This window comes from Camelus dromedarius, chromosome 18 (assembly GCF_036321535.1).
Source record: "Camelus dromedarius isolate mCamDro1 chromosome 18, mCamDro1.pat, whole genome shotgun sequence".
In the NCBI taxonomy this organism is placed as follows: Eukaryota; Metazoa; Chordata; class Mammalia; order Artiodactyla; family Camelidae; genus Camelus; species Camelus dromedarius.
The window spans coordinates 43,763,761-43,787,059 of NC_087453.1; the positions used below are offsets into that span (position 1 = coordinate 43,763,761).

At 45.2% G+C, this 23,299-nt stretch overlaps 1 protein-coding gene and 1 long non-coding RNA gene across 5 annotated transcripts in view; one reads left to right on the forward strand and one right to left on the reverse strand.

Annotated features, from left to right (window-relative positions):
* Positions 1–3,253: 3,253 nt before the first annotated feature.
* Positions 3,254–6,842, reverse strand: LOC105094133 (uncharacterized). Its single transcript, XR_837622.3, has 3 exons — positions 6,692–6,842; positions 3,827–3,891; positions 3,254–3,477 (listed from the first exon to the last, which is right to left on the reverse strand). It is a non-coding gene; the product is annotated as an uncharacterized LOC105094133 (long non-coding RNA).
* An 88-nt stretch (positions 6,843–6,930) lies between these two features.
* Positions 6,931–23,299, forward strand: part of SEC23B (SEC23 homolog B, COPII coat complex component) — a 35,501-nt gene continuing 19,132 nt past the window's right edge. The window contains exons 1-11 of one of the 4 annotated variants that reach the window (XM_064475908.1): positions 6,931–7,361; positions 9,257–9,480; positions 10,818–10,875; positions 13,300–13,386; positions 14,570–14,806; positions 14,934–15,019; positions 15,966–16,110; positions 16,514–16,672; positions 17,023–17,138; positions 19,913–20,036; positions 21,078–21,158. In XM_064475908.1, the coding sequence (XP_064331978.1) occupies positions 9,260–9,480; positions 10,818–10,875; positions 13,300–13,386; positions 14,570–14,806; positions 14,934–15,019; positions 15,966–16,110; positions 16,514–16,672; positions 17,023–17,138; positions 19,913–20,036; positions 21,078–21,158 (1,314 nt within the window). In that variant the 5' untranslated portion in view covers positions 6,931–7,361; positions 9,257–9,259. Of the gene's footprint in view, positions 7,362–9,244; positions 9,481–10,817; positions 10,876–13,299; positions 13,387–14,569; positions 14,807–14,933; positions 15,020–15,965; positions 16,111–16,513; positions 16,673–17,022; positions 17,139–19,912; positions 20,037–21,077; positions 21,159–23,299 lie in introns of all 4 variants that reach the window. The other 3 variants (XM_031434305.2, XM_031434304.2, XM_031434307.2) reach the window with 3 other exon arrangements.

Consider the following 23,299-nt stretch of genomic DNA (forward strand, 5'->3'; position numbering starts at 1 on the left):
TTTTGCTCTCAAAGAAGCAGAACACAAACCGTTTCATTAGTTGAGGACTCCTGGAATCCTTATGATTTTTCCTTCTGATTTCAAAACAGTTCTTAGTATACTACTCGTTTTTTTTTTTTAATGAAATAATGCCATTTGCAGCAACACAGATGGACCTCGAGATGATCATCTAAGTGAAGTCCGTGAAAGACAAATACCACTTCTGTGAAATAAAATTCATATTTTATGGCAAGACAAGAAAAATTTAAATATAAAAAATTCTTCATTGCCTTTTTGATGCAGGAAAAATGGATTTGGGGGGTGAGGAGGGCCGTGTCCCAGGTCTTGGTTGAGTCTCTGGGACATGCGGGTCCTTGGCTTCGCACAGGAAAGCATTCAAGAGCAAGCCACAGTTGAGTAAAGGTAGATTTATTTAGATACATAACGCATAGAGTGTAGGCTGTTTCAGAAGGCACAAGAAAGGCCAAGAGGTGTGGGGGTTGGGTGCTCAGGTAAAAGTAAAAGTAGGTACACATTCCATAGACAGAGAGCGGGCCCATCTCCAAAGAGGAGGAAGCAAAAAGGGAGGCCAGGAGGCACGGTGTTGCCAGTTTTTATGGGCTTGGTAGCTTCACATGCTTATAAGTAGGAGGACTATTCCAGCTACCCTGGGGAAGGAGCTGGGATTCCCAGGAATTTGGCTACAGTCCACTCTTAGACCTTCTATGGTTAGCCTTGGGACTGTCATGGCACCTGTGGGCATGTTAATCACCATGCTAATATGTTACAATGAGCATATAATGAAGCTCAAGGTCTTGTAGAAGTCAAATCTCCCACCATCTTAATCCTCAAGGCCAACTGGGAGTTGAACCTTCCACTATTTTGGTGTTAATGGCTGTCATTCCTTGAATGGCTGTGCCCTGCCCCCTTCCCTCCTGTCTCACTTTGGCCTCCTCTCTCCCCTCACTGTGCAGTGTATCTGCATCATGTATCAACATAACCTCCCCATTGGCAGGAATCCTTGCTCAGCCATAAAGAGCAACCCTCTCCTAGCACCAACAAGACAACTTAACAGGTATCATTCCTTCTTGATCTTATAAGGGGTCATATTGAAGGAGGAATAATACAATGGCTGCACTTAGGCTAACTAACTCTTGGCTTTATGCTTGCTGCTTGCTCTTAGGACAGTCAGCAAACCTGACCGACTGGCCACTGCTACCAGCCCCAGGCTCATTATTAAAGCTGAAGCTATTGATTTTACTGTCTTTACTTTACTCTGGCAATTAAAATTTATAATTACGTTTGGCTTCTGAGTCGTTCTCCAGGAAGAAGTTCACAAAACTGTAACCCTGCAAAATAGGCTAATTTGTCAAAAAGGAGAAACATGCCACAGGAGATAAAAAGAAAGAAGTTAGCAAAAATGTTCAGCTATCTAGACAGGCAAGTTTGATTTGTTCCCCCTGCCAGAAATCCAATTTGAATCCAGTATCTTATAACTGATAAGTCCATGTTTGTGTGTTTGTATGTATCATTATGTGTGTTATAGATACGTGGCACCGCCAAAGTTCTTTTTGATTGGCTTAAGGAAAATTAAATGCTTATATAAATACTCAGAAATATAAAAGAAACTGATTAGGATGAAAATCAGTTTCATGTGATCTAAAAAATATTCAGCACTGAATCTATACCTGGTATTTGAAGCTAGCTTAAGCTTACTGGTTTAATTAATATAGACATGTCTTAAGATTCATTAATGTTGAGCAATTAATAAGGGAGGGACAATCAGGAAACAATAGTGCAGGGGAGGGTATAGTTCAGTGGTAGACTGCTTGAGCAGGAGATCCTCGGTTCAATCCCCAGCACCTCCACTAATAAATAAATAACCTAATTACCCCTGCCCTCCCCCCCCAAAAGAAATCAGAAAGAGACAATAGTACAGCCTTGGGGCAGGGTCCTGGTTACCAAGACTGTGGCCCCCAGGATCATATCCTTGCTTCTCCCTCGAGTAGAAAACAATTACTTTTATTTAAATCTCAAGAGGCAAAGAGAAGCAGCAAGAACTGGGTAGAACCAGTGAAGCCCAAGATGGCGGAGGGTTTGCCTTCCAATGGACCTTGAGCCTCGTGTATGATCGTTGTGATGCATTAGCATGCTAAGTGACAGACTCACCAGTACCGTGACAGGGGACGAGTGCCATGACAACAACTAGAAAAGCCCGCATACAGGGGTGGAGAAGAAAGGCAACTGGATCCAGCACGCCCAGGAAGGGCACAGGATGGCAGAGGCCTCCCATAACAGTTGGCCTGGCCGGGGCAGCAGCCGGACCTGTCTCTGCCGGCCCTCTTGGCTGACCTTTCCCGGCTCAAGCACTTTCTTTCCTTTCCCTCTTCTGAGCAGTTAGGTGGCTGCTCACTCTGCCCCTCTGCCTCTACTTCTTGGATTCTTTCACAGGACCCACACTTTGATGGGCTTCCTAACTTAGGGGTCCCTGTACCCACTAACAGCCCCTCAACAAAGCTGTTTACATTTTTAAAATAAGTTAAAACATGCAGAGGTATTCCTGTAGCCAAGTGGCTGTTTGCTTGGTGGCTTTTAGTTGAGGAAACAATACTACTTCCTTAACAGAAACTGTGGGCTGAAAAAAGGTCTACCCTTCCTTAAGATGTTTATATTTCCTTAAGATTCATTTTAAGATTTGTCTTTCTTCTTGTTACCAAACCAGTTTCTTTGGCCCAACATGCTGCAAACAAAATGCTCAGATGCCAGGATTTGCAGCAGAGGGTTTATTCTCAAGGCAGCCACGCTCAAGACAGGAGAACAAGCTTCAGCTGTGCCTCCCCGAAGGTGAAGGGCTTGGGGTATGTATGAGGCAAAGAGGCAGGGTGGTCTGAGGTGTGGGGCAAGAGGACTGGAGGCAAGAAAAAGGTGAAGTCGTCGGCGTTCTGTGCAGGGGTGTGAGTTACAGGCTTCCTCATGGGGCCCCTTTTCAGAAAATGGCAGTGTTGGCCTAATCCAAGGGTGGAGTTTTTGGTTGTCTGACATCAAAAGGTCACCTATTAGACACTTGCACAGCTGAATGGTCAGTGGTCTCAACTGGGCAAGAGGGCAAGTCCCTGAAAAGTAGTTTAAGTAATGGTTACTATGGCGACCCGTATCCAGAGGTGTTATCTATAGGAGCTGGTTGAGGAGTCTTGTGACGTGTTGCCTAAGCTATGTGAAGCTTGAAGGGTATGCAGTTTGCAAGAATAATTTAAAACAAGCTCAGTCAGTGAAGGCAGGTTGCAGAACGAGATTTATTAAGCATGTTACAGTTGAAGGGATCTAGCTGATGGCTGCCCTCGGTTTCACCCTCACTCACGCGGTGGTCAGCTCCTCCTCTGGGCTCTCATCTTTCTCAGGCTGTTTATGTCAATGGTGATCGCAGAGATGATACAATTCCAGGTGAATCCACTCTGCTTTCTTTTCCACTTTTTATCTCTTGGGCAAGCATTCTCTAAACTTGAGAAGAAGTAGCTTGGTTTCAAAACTAAAATATCAACATTTTAATGAAAAAAATTTTTTCATTTGAAAATGCACACTGAGGTCTGCTACATCATTTGTAAAACTGAAAAAGTGGTTCTCAACAGCACTTGCCACGGCAGTTTCGGTCTCCCTGTGGGATTCGGCCACCCTCCTCTGAGGCCCTTCTTCTGAATTACCGTCCTCTTCCTGGACTTTGCTTTTCAGGTCAGGCTCTCTTTTGTAGGCTGTGAGTATCTAACTAAGTCTTCAAATTCATTGTCCTGGCCTTCCCCCTCTTCTGTGTTTACTTTTCTATTTCTTTTACACATACATACATTTTACCCACCTGGAGGAGAAAGGGAAGTAAAAGCAAAAGTTGTCTGGGGTCTTGAAGGACGTGTGAGAGCTCATCTGGAAGAGAAGGGAGGTGAAGAGGTTCCCTTCGTAGAGAGGAGGCCGTGCAAGTGGGCACAGAGGCAAGACCCAGACCCTGTGGGCTGGGAAAGACAGCATCCCAGTGCCGCAGGATCGAGGTATGTACCTCACCGAGGCCCTTGGCACCACAGCAAGGGGCCTCTACGTTATCCTGTGAGTGATGGGGAAACTGTGTAGCATTTTAAACAAGGGAGTATCAGAATCAGAGGAAAAATCTATCTGGAAACCAACGTGAGATTTGGATTTAGCAAAATTCAGACAAAGAGATCATTCAGGAGGCTGATGCAGTAATACAGTGAGAGAGGATGAGGCTCTGAACCAAGTAGGCAGATGGAACTGAGAAATATTTAGAATCACAAGTCACCAGAACCAAGATTCATTGTCAGTTTCAGGACTAGGGGGTTAGAGATGCAAGGGAGGAAAGAAGCTTTCCCTTCTACCCTTCCTGGCTGCTGGCTGGGGCTCTGTATTGAAGGACAGATTAAGAGAAAAGCACACACATCTCTCTAACATAACTCGACAGGGGAACCTTCATTAAGGAAATGAAGACCCAAAGAGCAGTTAAACCTGATTGTTTTTATTCTAGGTTTGGTGAAGAGGGGAAAGTCGTGGAGAAATGTGATAGGACAAATGGACATGAGCTAAGGGCATTAAACTGGGAGAAACTTAGCAAGGAATGGCTCCGATTCCCCTGAGTGTCCCTGCATCTTCAGAGGTAAGGCTGCTCCTTTTCTCATGGTAAAGAAAGGGCATCTCTCACACGAAGGTCTTACAACACGCTTCAGGGGAGATAGGGAGGTCAGAGAATCCTTCCTTGCATCTACCATTTCTCAGACCCCTTCGTTTAAAATATTCAATATGCCAAGGTGCCATATGTTGGGGTAGCATGTTCTGAACCCCATCAGAGATAAGGAGGAACCAAGGACGGCTTCTAGGCTGAGAAACTGGGAGAACGGTATCTCCAAGTGAAACAGAAAGTATAAGTGGCAGAGGTTAGTTCAGGGGCAAGGAGAAATGTGACTTCCACTTAGAACATTTGAGACGGAGGTGCCCAAGAATACCCAGAGACATTCGGCAGGTCGTTGAATATATGACTGTCATGTTGGTTAGAGATGTCTGAGCCAGAAATACAGAATTTAGATTATAGATGATGGATGATATGTCAGAAAGATTGCAAAAGGTTTTGAAATAATCAAGAGAAATTACAAAGTGAACTTTCCATGGAATGTTGGCCATTTCTTAAAGAACCCCTTGGTGTCATCTGATCATAAGGGGTGTCTGCCTTTGTCTTTGACTGATTTACTTCTCAACTCTGTAGAGATAGAAATTAACTTACAGCAAGCTGATGGTAGTGCAGATGTTTCTAAAGAGGCCTCTTCTCTAAAGAGGCCTTCACCTCTTGCTGTGAGAGTGCGAAATGGTTTACTAACTTTGGAGAGTTCTAATAAATGAGATCATTACAACTCTTAAAGGAACTCTGTTCTAAATGGCTTATGGAGGGAAGAATTTTCCACCCCCAAATATGTCTCTTGGCATATTAATTTTTTAAGCTGGTTACTTTCTAAGAAACTGCATACATGGAAAAACTCTGAGCCAAGTAGGAATTACTCTTTTGTAAGAAACATTTACATTTGTAAGGGAAATTCCCCTATGTAGGGTGTCTCCGTCCTGTACTTGGAAGAGGGGGATGATCAAATCTCTAGAAGGTTATCAGTGGAGAAGACAATGACTTAAATCTGCCTAACAATTTTACACTTTTTTTACTGTGCTCTTCCTGGTGATTTCCCATAACTGACTCCCTACCCTCAGTATCTTCTTTTGTCTTTAGCTGAGGATGGTATTTAAGGTGAGGGCCTTAAACAGTCTGGCAAGTAACTCGGTTTCCCTCGGTCCCTCCCATGTACATATGTTATTAAATTTTTATTTGATTTTTCTTCTGTTAAACTGTCTCATGTCAATTTAATTCTTAGGCCAGCCAGAAGAACCTAGGATAGAGAAAAATTTATTTCTCCCCAAAACTTATCAAGATAACGATACAGTAACATAAATCAACTATTCCTAAAATTTATAGAAAATAAAGAAATTAAACTTCTAATATTTTACATGTGCTAGATTTAAAAAAAAATCCTTATTACAGACATTTCTACTACAAAACAAATCCACGTTCAAATAACCAAAGCAAATCTTTAGCAACTGATATTCGCTTAACATTTGGTGTAAGAAAAACACCAAACACCCAGCTATGTCTTTTCTCACTGTCAAGTATAATACAAACATGAACTTTATTTTGAGTGTGTTTCCTTACTGAGAGAATTGATTTGAACTTCATAAACTTATACGAGTTTAATTACCAAAAAAACCTAACATTACTCTAACGTACTGTTTTAGGAATATGAAATACTGTAAACTTGTTTAACAAAACTAAATCATTATTCAACAATTTTAAAATATTAACAGCAATTAAGTTTCACGGCACATCGACATAAAACTAGTTTCTTTATTAGTCATCTTAAAGTTGGTACTAATACAGAGCTAACTAATGGTAATTCCTGGATACCTAGGTATGTTTTAAGCATACGTTTACGTTTCTATAATTTTGTTTATTTTTATATGCTGTAGAGAGGCTATATCTCAGTCAGGTTGATAAAAGTGCCCCGTTTTGCCACTTACAATAAGGTGTAAATAAGGTGCAGTGGCCGAAGAAAGTAGTGCTCTGTGTAGTTAGCAGTTTTGTTAGCCTTAAAACGCTTGAACACGACAGTTCCCCATTATTCACCTTCTCACGGTAGGATGACAAGGACAGGAAAGAACTGCGCTACCGCCAGGCTCTGCACACAGCCCAAAGGCACTGGGGCCGGCCAGAAAAAGAAACCCTGCATAACTATACATGTCGAACGTTGCGCGCATGCGTCCCCAAGCTTCCTGCGCCCCGCCCCTTTCCGTGCTCTGACGCCTCCTTCCGGCCTGCTTCGGTTTCCTTCCCCAGGAGCCGCGCCTTCTTCCGGGGTCACACGTCATCGTTCTCGCTTCCCGGTAACTAAGGCGATGAGGGGGACTCCCCACTGAGGCGAGCGGACGTGTTACTGAAGTAGGGCGAACTCCTGAGGCGGGCTGGCTGCGCCTAGGAAGCAGTCCGGAAGGCCCATGTGTTTCTTGAAAGAGAAGCATTTAGCGGTGAACGTGGAGAGACTTGTTTTCTGAGGAACTGTGATTTTTGAAGAGCGAAGTACCACTCTTGCCCTCTTCCAAAATGGCGGCGCAGCTTTTCTGAGTGTCTTACTTCCGCTCGCCCACCGGGGTGGTACTCTTTGATTGGCCAGCGGACGGAGCCGTGGCGTGACGCACAGGGGAGCTGACCAATCGGCTGAGAGCTGAGGTGGACTTAGCGTTAGGAGCCGGAGCCGGGTTCTTAACAGCAGTGGGGCCAGGTGAGCGGCTCCGGCCAGGTGAGTGGGGAGCACAGGTGATGGGAGGCCAAGGGCCTGGACTAGAGTCTCTCCAGGGGGCGAATGGGTTGCTCCTGGGGCGAGGCTTTTTCCCGGAGGGCCGGGGAACTGAGGGGATCCGTGACCCAGGGGTCTGTCGAGAGTGACCGGGTCGCAGCCAGCTGGGGCAGCTGGCGGCTTCTGGCGGGGGATCCCTCGGCATCGCGGGGGGCCGGAAGGATCCAAAGTACATTATACAGTTGAGGAGCTCGAGATTCAGCTGAAGTGACTTACTTTTCGTGACAGCTGGAACTAGAATCCAGGTTTTCAGACTCCCTTTAGGAATTAAACCTTGCTTAAATTTAGCGTGTCCTGAAAAGTTATGCCTCGGTGGGATGAAGGACACAGATTTTGTTGTTGTTGTTAGATACTTATAAAAGATCTTTACAATTTCATTTATTCATTAATTAATTCATCCATTCAGCCATTAACCTCTTCTGAAACCCTTCCTCTTTGAAAATATGATGTTAGTTAGTCATGCACACAATTTGCATAGATACAGAAAATTTATTGACCCTGTGAATATGTGCCCAGAGTTAAGAATCCATTCTCTGGAAGAGGAGGAGCGGCAGTGGGAAACAGAGCAGGGGACGAGGGATGGAGGTAGTGTCTTTTAATAATGAACTGTTTTGAGAATGGGAACAGTCATTTAATGAAGTCTACTGAGGTGCTTGCTGAAAATTGGGATGTTAGAAGTTGCTTTCACTCACACCTGAATTACCGAGGAAGCTGCAGAAGTGTTTCCTGCGTATGCAGTGCTTCAGTTTCCCGCTTTTGCCAGAAGTTACAAACAGTTGCCTTAGAGTTTCCATTGGAGCAAACATTTGGAATTTCTGTGGTCTGCATTGTGTGTAATAGAGTAATTGACTCATTTGCATTTATAGTCATTTATTATTCCTTAGTCCAAGTTCTTTGCACTGTGGTGGCATGTTTCAAAGTAACTTGGGGAGGTCGTTATTCAACATTGCAAAAGTGAGCACTTGAGGCCACTTAGATCCCTTAATTTGCTTTTTTTCCATTGTTCTTGAGAGTTCTGTTCCCTTGAACCGCAGTAGCTGAAGTGTGTCTTAGCCCAGGTTTTAGAACGTAAACAGAATGTATAAAACACTCAGTGGAGTTGGCATTATCTGGGTTTGAAAAACTTACTTAGTCTTAGTGGCTATTTTATTAACCAGAATCTTTCAAGGCACGAGCCTAAGCAGCTGTGGTGTGGAGAGAGGTGCTGGTGAGAAAGTCACTTAGCAGAACAGCAGACTTCCCTTCATAATTTTGATAATTCCAAGTAGGACTACTTTGGCTTAGAACAGTGGCTGTTGTCATTGTGAATTGGATTTGCACATCAGTATCCGGTTCTTTTCTCCACAGTTAGCAATGGAAGGAGGGACAGGGCACAAAACCAAGATCACTTGAAATGTCAATTTTAATACAGTGTTTACTCAGACAGAGCAAGGAAGAAAGGGGATCAGAGAGGAAGGTAGCTGCACGCTGAAGCAGGGTTTGACAGTTACTCTTGAGCGAGGGGCTGAAATTGGCTTGGCTGAGATGATCTGTGAGGAGGTTTAAATTACTGTTATTCAACTACATGCAGCTTAGAGATGATCAGATGATGGTGAACCTCATGCTCCTTTTACTTCTATTAAGTGCTAGGAAGGTGGGTTGAGAAAGGAACGGGAAAGGTGGCTGTGACGTTGATTGGCTCTTGGGGTCAGAGAGAAGTGAGATGCTGTCATCCTACAGTGACAGGTCCTTCTAGACTGAGCGTCTAGGAGACATCGCGTAGGTGATTATCTCCTTTTCTCAAGTTCAATGGAGAATTTCACGTACAATTCAAGCTTTATCTTTAGTTTTTTTTTTAGACAATGGCAACCTATCTGGAGTTCATTCAGCAGAACGAAGAACGCGATGGCGTGCGTTTTAGTTGGAACGTGTGGCCGTCCAGCCGTCTTGAGGCCACAAGGATGGTTGTTCCCCTGGCTTGTCTCCTCACTCCTTTGAAAGAACGTCCAGACCTGCCTCCCGTGCAGTATGAACCTGTGCTCTGCAGCAGGCCAACATGCAAAGCCATTCTCAACCCACTTTGGTAGGAATTCTTTTAAAAACTACTGAAAATGATGAATACAAGGAGTATGACTGTCATGTGATTCTCATAAAAGTGATTCAGTTTGGGCAAGTTGTCAAATTTGAGGGGGGACGGTATAGCTAAGTGGCAGAGCACCTGGTTAGCATGCAAATAAATAAACCTAATTACCCCGCCCCCCCCAGCCCTGCAATGAAAATAATTAAATAAAACAATAATAAATTAATAAAAAAATTTTTTTAAGTTGTCATATTTGAGATGAGTAGTAAATCATGAAATTCCTAGGTGATGAATGCCTGTGGACATCTCCCTGGCCTGATACTCCACATAAAAATTAGAACTTATGGGAATGAGGTGGAGGTAGAGGGAAAGATTCGTAATTTTCTTTTCTTTCCTTTTTTTTTTTTTTTCTGATTTGCAGTTTGCTTTTAGCTTCACTGTTGATGTTCTTGGTGCCTTTTGAAGCATTTTCCTAGAAAATCCAAAAGCTTTAGACAGTTTTGGTGTACATGCCTGGTATGGTGATGCTGCCTGGCAGGAAGAAGTAATAAGCAGAAGAAATTTTAACTTTTAGTGATTTTTACCAATAAGTGTAACTTTTTTGCACCCAAGATGAGATGGTGACCTATGGTACTTCTCTTATATGTGGCACTACTTGAAAGAACTTTTAAACAAGTGAAGAGTGCCATGACTACTCTTGAAAAGATAACATTTTTATATGAGGGACCTTTCTAATTTTCATTCTCCTTGCTCTTATTTGATGTTCGTATATAAGATGCTACTGCTCTTTTACAATAACAGCCTCTGATTGATTCTAAATGTAGAAAGTTGGGGAGCAACCAAAGCATTATCTTGAACCAATTCTAGGAAGTGTATCAACCCAGCAGCATGCCTGCTCAACTTCTTCAAGTGAACTAAGTGTGGTTACGTGCTGAGAAGTCTATCCTGTGTGTGTAAAGTGTACTTTTAGTATTAAAAGTTAATAGTTTCACATATCCGAACAATAAATGTTAGAAAAATCCTTAAGATTGTGTTTAGATAACAGGGCAAAAGGAAATAACCTATAATTTATATAAACCATGAATTTTAAAGTATCATCTAGGAAATTGGAAAAGAGAGAAAGGATGTACAAATTCTTCATTGTTGCTGTGTGAAGGAGACTGTGGGTGTGCTTAATGTCAGAACCTGGCTGCAGTGAATGATTCACGTACCTTCGTTCATTGATGGACACACGCAGAACCCCCTTCCGTGTGATTTACTGAACTTGAAGTTTACATCTGAGTGCTTTCTGCCTTAAAAATGAAAACGGTGCCTGGTTGTAATATTCATCTTTCTCACAGTCAGGTTGACTATCGAGCAAGACTTTGGGCCTGTAATTTCTGTTTCCAAAGAAATCAGGTATGTGAATTATAATTATTGTAAGAAATACTGTCTCTTCTGTTTTAGTTGTGCTACTCTGAAGAAAATTAAGTGAGACTGAATTTGTGTCTGCCCTGGCAGTCAGCAGTTTCTGCTGAAGTCAAGGCGATGGATTTTGTCAAGCATAATATTGAATGTTGTACATACATGATTTTTCTTTTGAATGGTCATTCAGTTTCATTATCTGAGTCTCTGCCCTTTGCTGTGGAGGGGGAAATGGGGATAACCCTTTTTTTTTTTAAACAGATTCTCTATAGATAGTGAGTATGTTATGGAAAACAGGTAAGATGTTTATTATTTCATTTGACTTCAGTTTATTCTAGTTGGATAGAGGATATTACTGAATTTTTATTTTCTGATCTTTCTAACTTTTAGGGTTAAGTGTCAGTGTTGGTATTGTTTTGATTTAAAAGTTTGAAAACCACTAGGCTAGGAGCTTATGAATGATCAGAGAGATTTTCTCTTTGAAATGAACTGTGCCTGTGAAGAAATGTTCTAAAAGGGTGTTATAATGGTGATTGGACAATTCTGTGCATTTACTAAAAATCACTGAATTGTACATTTGAAATGGTATATAAACTATACCTCAATAAACTGTTAGAAAATAATTACGCCCAACATAATGTACAGTGCTCTGGCAGATCTTAAGATGTAACATGCACTTATTTATTCATACATTTGGTCATAATTATAATTAACAGTCTCCTTCTCAGATGCAGCGCACTGTCAGTTCAGTGGTAAAGAGACCCGTGTGCGGTGGATGACTAAGTCTAGACTTGGGAACTAGAAGCAGATACTGTTCAAGATTTATCTCCATGAATGATATGCAAATCTTAAAAACATTCCTACACCCTGTTACATTCAGAATTGGTGTCTGTGTTTAATATAATTTATTGTGGAAATTCTAAGGCATCAAAGGACAATGTCAGCAGCATATCAGAGGCAACACACAGGATGGGCGAAAATATTTGCAAATCATATATCTAATAAGGGACTAATATCTAGAGTATATAGAGAACCCCTAAAACTCAACAGCAAAGAGAAAACCCAACTCCGAAATGGACCAAGGACTTGAATGGATATCTCTACAAAGACGATGTACAGTTGGCCAGTAAGCACATAAAAAGATGCTCAGCATCACTAGGTACTAGTGATGTTTACCAAATGGTCCAGCATTCCCACTTCTGGGCACGTACCGAAAAGAACTGGAGGCAGGGTCTTGAAGAGATACTTGTACTCTCGTGTTCGTAGCAGTATTATTCACGATGGCTAAAGCACGCACGTGCCCCGGGTGCTCACAGATGAACGGGCAAGCAAGTGTGGTCGCAGTACAGCGGAAAATTCATCAGCCTTAAAATGGAAGGAAATTCTGATTTATGCTGCAGTGTGGATGAACCTTAACGATACTGTACTGAGTGAAATAACCAGTCACAGAAGGACAAGTACTGTGTGATCCTACTTATACGAGCTGCCTGGAGGAGTCAGACTCTCAGAGACAGAACGTAGAGTGTTAGTTGCCAGCCAGGGGCCAGGTGGGAAAATGGGGCATTACTGTTTAATAAGTGCAGAGCTTCTGTTTTGCAAGATGAAAAGCATTCTGGAGATGGATGGTGGAGATGGCTGCACAACATTCTGAGTGTATTTAATGTAACTGAACTGTACACTGAAAAAAAATTAAAATGGGAAAATTTGTGGTGTCACACCACTATTAAAAAGTTGCAGGAAAAAAAATCAACCTACAATCTATAAATTTAAAACATCTGCAGAATTTTAAAAACAAAAGAAGACACCTATGATGTTATGTGAAGCACAAAAGGCAGGTTGCAAATTTGTGGGTAGAAGATGATCTCAGCTGTGCTTAAGGAGAAAAAGCATGGACGGGAATCAGCCAAGATGTTGGCAGCAGCTGCCTCCTGGTAATAGGAGTGTAAGGGGTTTCTTTCTTTTTTCTTATAAATATACTGTACTTGCCAGTTTTTCTGCAATGAACATGTATTTATTGATGACAGCTAGACTAATAAACCCAAGGGGAAGCTTTAGTCTCCCACGTAGACTATTGATGAAGGGCTAAAATCTCAGCCCTTCACTTTCAAGGCAACACTTAGGAAATGGTTTTTAATAGTGTGTGTTTTAATCATTTAGAAGTTACAACATAACCTAAAGCTGCATTTAAGAAAAGTTACAATATGGTATAAATATAGAGCAGGGTATAGATTTTATTTATTATTTTATTATCAAAGTATAGGGTTATAGATTTTAAATCCTGATTTTTCTATTTTAATAACATGCTCTCTGTTTTGCGCTTTCAGAATTAGTAACGTGGTCATTAACTGTTTTTATAAATGGAAAGTAAAAGGCGTACTGTATCTTTCAGCCTCATAGAGCATTGTTTTGTGTCTGCAGTTCCCCCCAGCGTACGCAGGCATATCCGAGGTGAATCAGCCTGCTGAACTCATGCCGCAGTTTTCTACAATCGAATACGTGATTCAGGTAATCATGCGTTTAATGAGCCCTGCTAAGTGCTGAGTTCCTCTTGAAATACTTTGTCTTCCGCATCTCTTGCCTGTGTGGGGGATTTAAGCCGTGAGGGCAGAGGGTCCTGAACACTAGGTTCTGTTGATGGTGCGTGTGCACGTCCGGCCCTGTTCTCGGGTCTCGTTAGAAGGCCACAAAAAACGCGGCATTGATTGGGTTCAAACCCTGTCCTCCACAGTCTTCTCCATCTCAGCTGTTGGTACCCCATCTTCTGGTTGTTCAGCATAAAATCGTTAGGTTCATCCTTGACTTCTCTCTTTCTCATACCCCACGTCTAATCCGTGAGGAGATCCCAGTCTGTAGTCAGATTTTACCCAGAATCCAGTTGCTTCTTTCTCCCCACCTCTCCTGTCCTGGGCCGGTGCCGCCTCCTGCTTGAGTTACTGGGGAAGCCTCTTAACCCTTCTCCCTGATCTCACCCTTGCCCACTTATATTTTATCCTTAACCCAGTAGCCAGAGTAACTCTTTAAAAACATACCACATTACATCTGTGTTCAGGGACCTCCAAGGGCGAAAATGTCTCCTTTTCCACCCAGAGTAACAGCCTTTAGAGTCCTGTGTGAGCTGGCCTCCTCATCACCCCACCTCAGCTGCTTCAGTGTCCTCGTTCAGCTCCAGGGGGCCTCCTTGACTTTGCTCAGGGTGCCGGGAATAGACGTGCCCCTGGGCCTTTGCTCCGGCTGCCCCTCAGGCTGGGGCTCTCTCCCTCTCCTCCTCCAGCTGTTTGCTCGAATGTTACTTTCTTAATAAGGCTGCCCTGACGTCCCATTTATTGGTGGAGCCAGCCCCCCACCTCCACTCCTGGCGTTCATAACCCCCTTTCCTGTTTCCATTCCAGAGAGCTAGCTCCCCTGGCAGACGGGTCTGTGTCCTCTTAGTTCACTCATGTATGGCAGGGCCTGGGGCAATGTCTGGCCTTCAGAAACGGGGAATCAGTTACTGGATACAGCTTTTACACCCAGTTTGTTTTGCTAGAACCTGTCATTTAAGCAGAGGTAAGCAGAGGTGTGTTGAGGTGTCCTCGTCTCTGGCCGTACACATAAATAAGGACTTGTCGTTGACATAACTGGTTTGCTTTCAGAAGAGCTGGTGAGGTCTTTGTACATTGACCATTGTATTGTCTTCCTTTGCATAAAGCGGGGTCCTCAGTCCCCTCTGATCTTCCTCTACGTGGTTGACACATGCCTGGAAGAGGATGACCTTCAAGCACTCAAAGAATCCCTGCAAATGTCCCTGAGTCTCCTTCCTCCAGACTCTCTGGTGGGTCTGATCACGTTTGGGAGGATGGTGCAGGTGCACGAACTCAGCTGTGAAGGAATCTCCAAGAGCTACGTCTTCCGGGGCACCAAGGATTTAACTGCAAAGCAGATACAGGTTTGGGCCTTGCTTGTACCCAGGCCGGGGCGAGGAGATTTCTGAAAAATTGGTTAGGAAAAAGGAAAAAAAAAATTAGTCACTCACCTTTAGCATTATGGGAAATGAATCTTTGTGGTCTGTTTAGGATATGCTGGGCCTGACCAAGCCCGCCGTGCCTGTGCAGCCGGCGCGACCTGCTCAGCCGCACGAGCAGCCTTTCGTCTCCAGCAGGTGAGACCCCCGGAGCCCCGCACGCCCGCAGCCGGCCCGCGTGGCGCTCGCTGGGGGAGGGGGGGATGATGTGGGAGGGTTTGTTTTCTTATTTTTGGAGGAGAAACAAAAGATTAATAAGCCTAACCTGTATTTAATGTTTAATAATGAACATAATGCATCAGCATATACTTGAAAGTTATGACTGAATTAATATTATATATGATCTGCATAAATACACGTGTATATGTACATGTGTGGCAGATTTGCTCAGAATGTTTTCCTCTTAGTGTCATTACACGTCTTTTGAGACCTCTTTACGCAGTCACTCCCCTCTTACACACACGCTGTTGTCTTTTTTTGGTTCTTAAGTAAAGCCGGGGAAACTGGAAAGGCTTCTTTTGGGCATCGTCCTGCAAAACTGAGACCAGGCACTGGGTTCACTGGGCCCGTTGCTCTCCTAGGGCTGCCTGGGGCTGGGTTAACAGTCAGCAAACGTGATAAAGTGCATTGCCCGAGAAGCTGGGGACAGCCTCCCGCTCCAGTAAGAAATGGGTGTTTCTGTATTACTGTCACAACTCAGAAGAAAAACAAACTGAATCTTTCAAATGATGAAGTTGTCCGCGTACATGAGCTTTACGTGGACTGAGTTCATGTTAGGCATGTGTTTGGGATTTCTTTGCTGCTTAAAATTTAATTAAGTTGATTTGCTTCTATTTAAATTGATCTTTTTCTAATGCTGCATGTGTAAATTGCTACACGTTAGGCTTTAAATTATATCCCCGAATAAAACTGTTTTGAGTTGTTTCGGGTTTGTAGTGAGAGAGAACATGGAGGAAAAAAAACGGCTGTGAGTTTTTTCTACCCTGATACTGAATTTGAAGAGCAGTAACCATGTGTCCCGTGGGGCTGAAGACCAGCGTACTTGCTTAAACCAGGGTTCACGTGTTCATTCGAAATCACGCAGATTTCTGCAGCCTGTGCACAAGATCGACATGAACCTCACGGATCTTCTCGGGGAGCTGCAGAGGGACCCATGGCCCGTACCTCAGGGGAAGAGGCCTCTGCGGTCCACTGGTGTGGCCGTGTCCATTGCTGTCGGCTTGCTGGAGGTAACGCAAACTTGACCGGGCCCTTGCGGCCCGGCAGGCTTGCTCGCAGAAGGTGTCTCTGTGGGTCTTGTTTGAAAACCAGTCATGATGTAAATCAACTGACGGGGTTGATTTATCAGGATGTGTTTCAGCCATTATTATTTTCCCCACCTAAGAGGCCCTCGATGTTTTGAACGTACAGAGTTTTCATGAGAAACAAAAGGCCTTTAGGGCACCAGGAAGTGCTCCCAGTAGATTAATAAAGGTGTGCCAGACCCTCCAGTTGGAAGAGAGAGGCAGCTGTCTTGCAGTGTCATCAGTATTCACGGCAGCTGAGAACTCACGTTGGGAGCGTTTCTGGGGGAAATGAAACACACTTGGGGTGGGCTGTGTGTTTCTAAAATGCTGCCATTTATTGCTTTAGGGCACTTTCCCAAACACGGGCGCCCGGATTATGCTGTTTATGGGGGGTCCCCCCACCCAAGGGCCTGGCATGGTGGTTGGAGATGAGTTAAAGGTCCCCATCCGTTCCTGGCATGATATTGAGAAAGATAACGCACGCTTCATGAAGAAGGCAACCAAGGTAGGTGCTCCCGGCCGCAGGCGCTCGGGGTGGTGGCCCAGGGCCGGGGTTAGGCCGCGCTGGGGGCCAGCTGGCCCTCCGAGGCCGTGCCCCGTGGGTGGCATGTTGCTCCTGCTGAGATCACCTTCCAGATGTTAGTGTCTGTCCCCATTCTGAGACCTCAGTTACAGGGTGTGACCTTAAAACTACTAAACAACTTGGAGGTTGAAAACTGCACTCTTCTTTTATTTGGATGTCACAAAGAAAACTGTCCGCACATCCCTCTGTTCAAGGGCGTCCCTTCGGTGTGGTAAGGCTTACCTGGTGAGTAACACTGCCGCTCCGTCAAGATGGCTCTTCTGTCTTCCCAGCACTACGAGATGCTTGCTAACCGAGCAGCTGCGAATGGTCACTGCATTGATATTTACGCCTGTGCCCTTGATCAGACTGGCCTTTTGGAGATGAAGTGTTGCACAAATCTTACTGGGTATGTGGGCGGCGAACGCCCTGGGGGAAGTGAAAGCGGTTATTTGAAGGAAAGGGAAGTGAGTGATGGAACCCTGGCAGTGGGCAAGGCTGGCTTGGGTGTGCTCTCACGGGCTCCGGGATGGGGTTTCAGGGGCTGGGGAGGGTGTGTGGGCCTCTTGGAGAAGCTGTGATCATCAGGAGGTCAGGGTTCACTATGAATGTGTCGTGTCTGAGTAACTTGATTTCTCCCTTAGAGTTGTTACAGACAGCAGGGCAGGAAGGCAGGTGTGGAGGATCTGGCCTTCAGCACTGCCTTGTGAGAAGGGGGGAGAATAGATCTAAATGCCAGAGCAACTGGGAGCGCCTTCGCCCGGTTTACTGACCGCACCTGCTAACAGCCTCACACACTCAGCCTGGAGGGTGCTGCTCAGGGCATGCTTGGAGCCCACGTCCTCACTGCCCACGATGGTGCCCGGCCAGCTGCCTTCAGGGCCCGTTAGACATGTGCACACCCGGACCTCACCCCACGCTTCCCGAATCAGAGACTGAGGATGCAGCCTGGCAGTCGGGTTTAACAAGCTGTCCGGGGATTCTGGTGCACACAGAGCTGGAGAACCACTGATGTGCAGTGCTGGACTGAGCTGCCACACATCAGAATCACCTGGGAACCCTAAAAACTACTGTTGGTTTGGGTTGTGTTTCCCCAGAGATTTTGGGCTGATTAGCCTGGGCATCAGCAGATTTAAGGTTCCCGAGGGTTTCTAATGTGGAGCAGAGTTTGAGAACTGCTGGTGTGGGCCCTTCCTGCTCCCGGCGTGGCTGAGCACAGGCAGTATCTTGAGCCTCAGCTGAGCCTTGTCTCAAAACCCGTGTTAGTGTGCAAATCCCCTGGGAATCGTTCAAACACAATTTAGTTTGAGAACCACTGGCCTAGAGCCGTGGGTGGACCCTGGAACCTGCATGTCCACTGGGCTCCCAGGTGGTGCTGCTGGTCCTCACTGAGTGGAGGGGGGAGGGTGGAAGCTGGGACCCACGTCACCTGAAACTGTCCTGAGAGCAGCAGACATGGGCGGTGGTAGCATCTTGGTGACAGGCTATGCCTGTGAGTTCTTTTAATAAGGTGGACTGCCCCTGTGCCATCCAGGAGCTCTTGTCTTGGAACATCACAGGACAGCTTCAGCGTGCTTGTGAGCATCCCCCCGCTTACACACCAGGGTTCACGTGTGTGCACACTTCTGTGGAGAGTGCCCAGCACTCCCGTCGTGTCCTCCATGGGGTCTGACTCCTGAACAACTCCCTGTTTATGTTTAGGTCACATCACCTGTCGCACAAATACAGTATCAGGGAAAGATGTTAACAGTGACATTAAAAAAAAAAAAGACTTTGAGGTTTTAGGTGATGGCTTGAAGTGAGCCAGCCATTTGGGACGACTTCCAGCAAAGGCAAGGTGACCTGGGCTGTGCTGCAGGAGCCCGTTGCCTTCAAGGAGGAGCACAGCCTCCGTTTCCTTGGTGCTGGTCACACCTTATCCAGTTATAGCACCTTTTTTTTAAAACTCTTTTATTTTGAAATAAGTCTGTCCATACTTTTCAACTCACGACTCCCCGTGGTAACATCTTACATAAACACAGCACGGTGTCAGAACCAGGAAGTTGGCGTTGGTCCAGTGTAGTTACTACAGTACAGGCCTTGCGTGCTCTCACCAGTCTTTACGTGCACTCAGTTATTTTTTTACTGACATATAGTTGATTTACAATGTTGTGTTAGTTTCTGGTGCACGGCATAGTGATTCATTTATACACATATATATTCTTTTTCATACTCTTTTTCATTATAGGCTATTATAAGATATTGAATATAGTTCCCTGTGCTATACAGTAGGACCTTGTTTATTTATTAAAAAAAATTTTTTTTTGCAAGGGGAAGGCATTAGTTTTACTTATTTACTTATTTTCTTCATGGAGGTTCTAGGGATTGAACTCAGGACCTTGTGCATGCTAGGCGTGCACTCTGCCACTGAGCTATACCCTCGCACTTTTATTTTATATATAGTAATTAGTATTTGCAAATCTCAAACTCCCAATTTATCCCTTCCCACCCCCTTAACCCCCCAGTAACCACAAGTTTGTTTTCTATGCCTGTGAGTCTTGTTTCTGTTTTGGAAATAAGATCATTGGTGCCATTTTTTAAGATTCCACATGTAAGTGGTATCATATGGTAGTTTTCTTCCTCATTCTGGCTTGCTCCCCTTAGGCTGACAGTCTCCAGGTCCAGTCGTGTTGTCATAAGTGGCATTATTTTCTTTTTCATGGCTGAGTAGTAGTCCATTGTATATATACATCACATTTCCTTTATCCAGTCCTTTGTCGATGGACATTTAGGTTGTTCCCATATCTTGGCTGTTGTAAATATTACTGCTGTGAACACTGGGGTGCTCGTGTCTTTTTGAATTAGAGTTTTCTCCAGATATATGCCCAGGAGCGGCATTGTTTATAAAGCTTGTGTATCTGTATACTTCTGTGAGATTTTATCCTCTCTGTAGATTTGTATGGCCATCACAGTGATCAGGGTACAGCACTGCTCTAAAGGGTTCTGTGTTTAATGTTTAAACGTAGTGTCTTTCCTGAGTACAAACTGAGCTGGCTCTTTTCCATTTACCTCATCACGAGCGCTTTTATGGACGTGCTTGCTTTGTTCTTCTGTAAAGTAATTGTTCATATGTGCCAAGGAAGCATCTGAATGGCTTTCAGTCATCCTAGATGCTCACTCTCTTTTTCCTTTTTTCTCTCCTAGAGGGTACATGGTGATGGGAGATTCATTCAACACTTCTCTCTTCAAGCAGACATTCCAGAGAATTTTTAGTAAAGATTTTAATGGACATTTCCGAATGGCATTTGGTGCTACTTTGGAAGTAAAGGTATAATAAATTTCTAAAACTTTAACGAAAGAATAGTGTAGACTGTGGGAAGCCTCAGCCTGCAGGACCCAAGCATCTAAAGATTAGTTAAAAGGGTCCCAGCGAAATATCCCAACAAAGTGTATTCATTCTATCCCTTTGCTTCTTGGGAATGGCCTGTGTGTTGATCAGTGTTGTGAACAGAGTGTCCGCTTCCCCGGGAGGCTCTGCTCTGCTCTAGGACAGCAGGCCGAGACAGGTGGTGGGCTGGGCGTCCACCCAGCCGTCGGTAAGGGCCGCCGCATACACAGGAGCATGGTTTGCATGTAGCGCCTGCCTGCAGACAAGCCCGAGTGCCCGGTCACAGGGCAGCATCGTGAGTTTGGGGGCTGTTTTCCACGTCGGGGCTGATCGCCCTGCACACTTGATTCTGCGTCATCTGAGAAAACATTCAAAGGGGCCGTTAGAAAATATGATTGTAAATATTACTTGGCCGACTGGAGATCATTAAATTGTTTAGGTTAAACTGTAAACCACATTGTCAAATATTTGAGGGTTTTTTTTTTTAAAAGATGAAAAGAAGTGAACTTTGCTGAAATGAATTCAGATTTAAATTCTCGGTGTGTTGTTGGCCTTGTCATTGCGTTGGAGTTCATGAATTGAGTATTTTTAAAGCAACACAAAGCAGCACATTTGCTGATTGAAAATTGTCACTAACTGTGCAAGGCTCGTGGAACTGGAGGAGAAGGCAGCGCCGTTGGTGGAGTTGCTGTCTTCTGTGTACACGATGATTTCACAGCCGAGCACACGGAAGATGCTGCATCATCTTTGGAACAAAGATAATGCTGTTTCCAAAGGAGGGTTTCCTGAAAGCTTTGACCAGCTTGCAGGGTCCCGGGGAAGCTTGTACGGGGTTGTTCATATACTGTAATACCTGTAGGGTTTTCTCTCGGTAGAGTGATAGCTCTGCCCTAGTTTTCCTCCAAGTTTTAGTTGTGTCCTTTGTGAGAGGGTGGTTCTTGGTGATTTTTAACTGCATATTCTCATGAAATTCTGTTTCAGACCTCGCGGGAACTGAAGATCGCAGGAGCCATCGGGCCGTGTGTATCTCTGAACGTGAAAGGGCCGTGTGTGTCAGAAAACGTAAGGAAAACCCCTCCATCACCTGCACCTTCTGTGCCCGGACTTGACCCCTTAGACGCGTTGGGGATGGCTGACCTTGCGTGGTGTCACCTGTGGGCGTGCATCTGCGGTGAGGAGGGGCGGGCTGACTTACTGACGACCACAGCCCCGAGGGGCAGTGTCGTTCCTGTCTTTCCGCCCCCCAGTCTGAATGGTCAGAGAGGAGAAAACGGAGGCTCAGAGAGGCTAAGTATCTTGCTCAGGGTCAGTGCTGACACAGGAGCTGGAGCCCAGGTCCCCTTGCCTCCTGCGCTAGGGCGCCGCCGGGTGCTCTGCTCAGCACAAGGCAGGCCTTCAGCGGAACCCTTCAGGGATGGTCCGTGGGCTTGTTGCCCTTGGAAGGGCTACCTTTGTCTCAGTTCTCAAAGACTGTTTTGAGTCTGGTGGGCAGTGGGTGACTGTGGTGTGTGCAGGCATCAGCGTTCCTTGGGTGACAGGTTTTGAGTCCATGGGAACAAAGTTCAGTTCACACTTTGAGGTGAGGAGGTGCTTGGCTGATGGCCCACTTCCTCTGATGACACCTTAGCTGCCAAGAGGCAGACCTTTGGGTCCAGTGAGGCCTGTCCCGGGTGGCTCTGGGCTGGATTAGCACAGTTACATCCTCCCCTGAGTGTCGTCTTCAACAAGTGAGTGGACACTATCACTGGACGTGGACTCAGCCCAGGTCTGCCCCCTGGTGGCCGCGCAGTCCCAACAAGGTGCTTCATCGCTGTGGGGTTCAGCGTCTTTATCTGGGAAATGGAGACAGTAATGGCTGCTTACTTTCCAGCACTGCCCGGAGGGTTAACAGAGTAGTTCACTAGCAGCACTCAGAGCGGTGCCTGGCACAAGGGGGCCCCCCACTAGATTTCATCTTCCACGTCGTCATCTTTGTTTTCAGCAGCAGTGATTGTTCACTTAGTGACTATACTTGGATTAAGTTTTTGTCTAAGTTGCCAGAGGCAAGGTGATTCGCGAGAACATTCCTGTAGTGCCCTGGGTGGGGTGGGGTGCTGCCCCAGGCCCGTCTGATGAGTACCTCATGCTGCCTGTGCACTGAGGGGCTGTGCTCCTGTTTCTCAACGGGGCTCTGGAAGGCTGCCCTGTCCAGACATTTTTCATAGACTTAAAACCCACCTAGGAAGATGTTACAAGTTAGTACAAACTGTTCTGGGATCCAGCAGGGATCACTGTGAGATTTTTGCAGGGACGATGGAGGATGCAAAGAGGAGGGAAGTGCAGTTTCCAGACCAGCAGGGAAGTTGAGGGAAGGGCGTAGTGAATTCCTGTGTCCCCGCCGTCCAGAGCCAGTAGTGCTGGCATTTTGTCGTAATTGCTCTGTCTTCTTTTTTTTGCCAAGTTTGCGTTATCTTTCTGATATTCTCTATTTTGCCGTATTCGCTTCATCATATTTTTGCAGAGCCTTTGAAAACAAGTTGCAGACATGTTTACAATCTTTCAGTGTTTCAGTGTGCACCTGCTTTAGACAAGGGTCTTCCACCACGTTATTTTGTGTGTGTGTGTAGAGGGGAGGTAATTAGGTTTACTTGTTTCTGATTTTAATGGAGGCACTGGGGATTGAACCCAGGACCTCGTGCATGCTAGACATGCGCTCTACCACTGAGTCGGCTCTCCCTCCTTGTACCACGTTATTATCAAGTCTGAGGAAATAGTGATTTCCTGATATCATGAAGCATTTGATCATGTTCTTTCCCTGATTCCCCTCCAGGTTCCTTTTGTGGCTTTCCCGCCTCTGAGCAGCATTGTGTCTGATACTATACATCCTTAGGCTTTTAAAACCTAGAATGGTCTTCCTGTCATTTTGTTTGTTTATAGTGTTTTGCCTGTCTTATTTGATGATCTTTGTTTGTTGAAGAGATGGCGCCAAGTGCCAGGTGTCTTCCGTAGTCGAGTGTCTAGGTCCCCCACGTCTGCTTCCTTTTCTGACTTGTTTCTGTCACCCCCGTATTTCCTGTAAAGTGGAGGTTAGATTAACAATTGGATTCAGTCAAACCTTTCTGTCCCCCACGACCCGCTCCCTGAGTGGGCTGCGTACCTCGTCTCAGTTTCGCTGAGTGGTTGTGGTGAGGTGATGGCTGTGCACGTCTTTCGGTTTAGGGGCC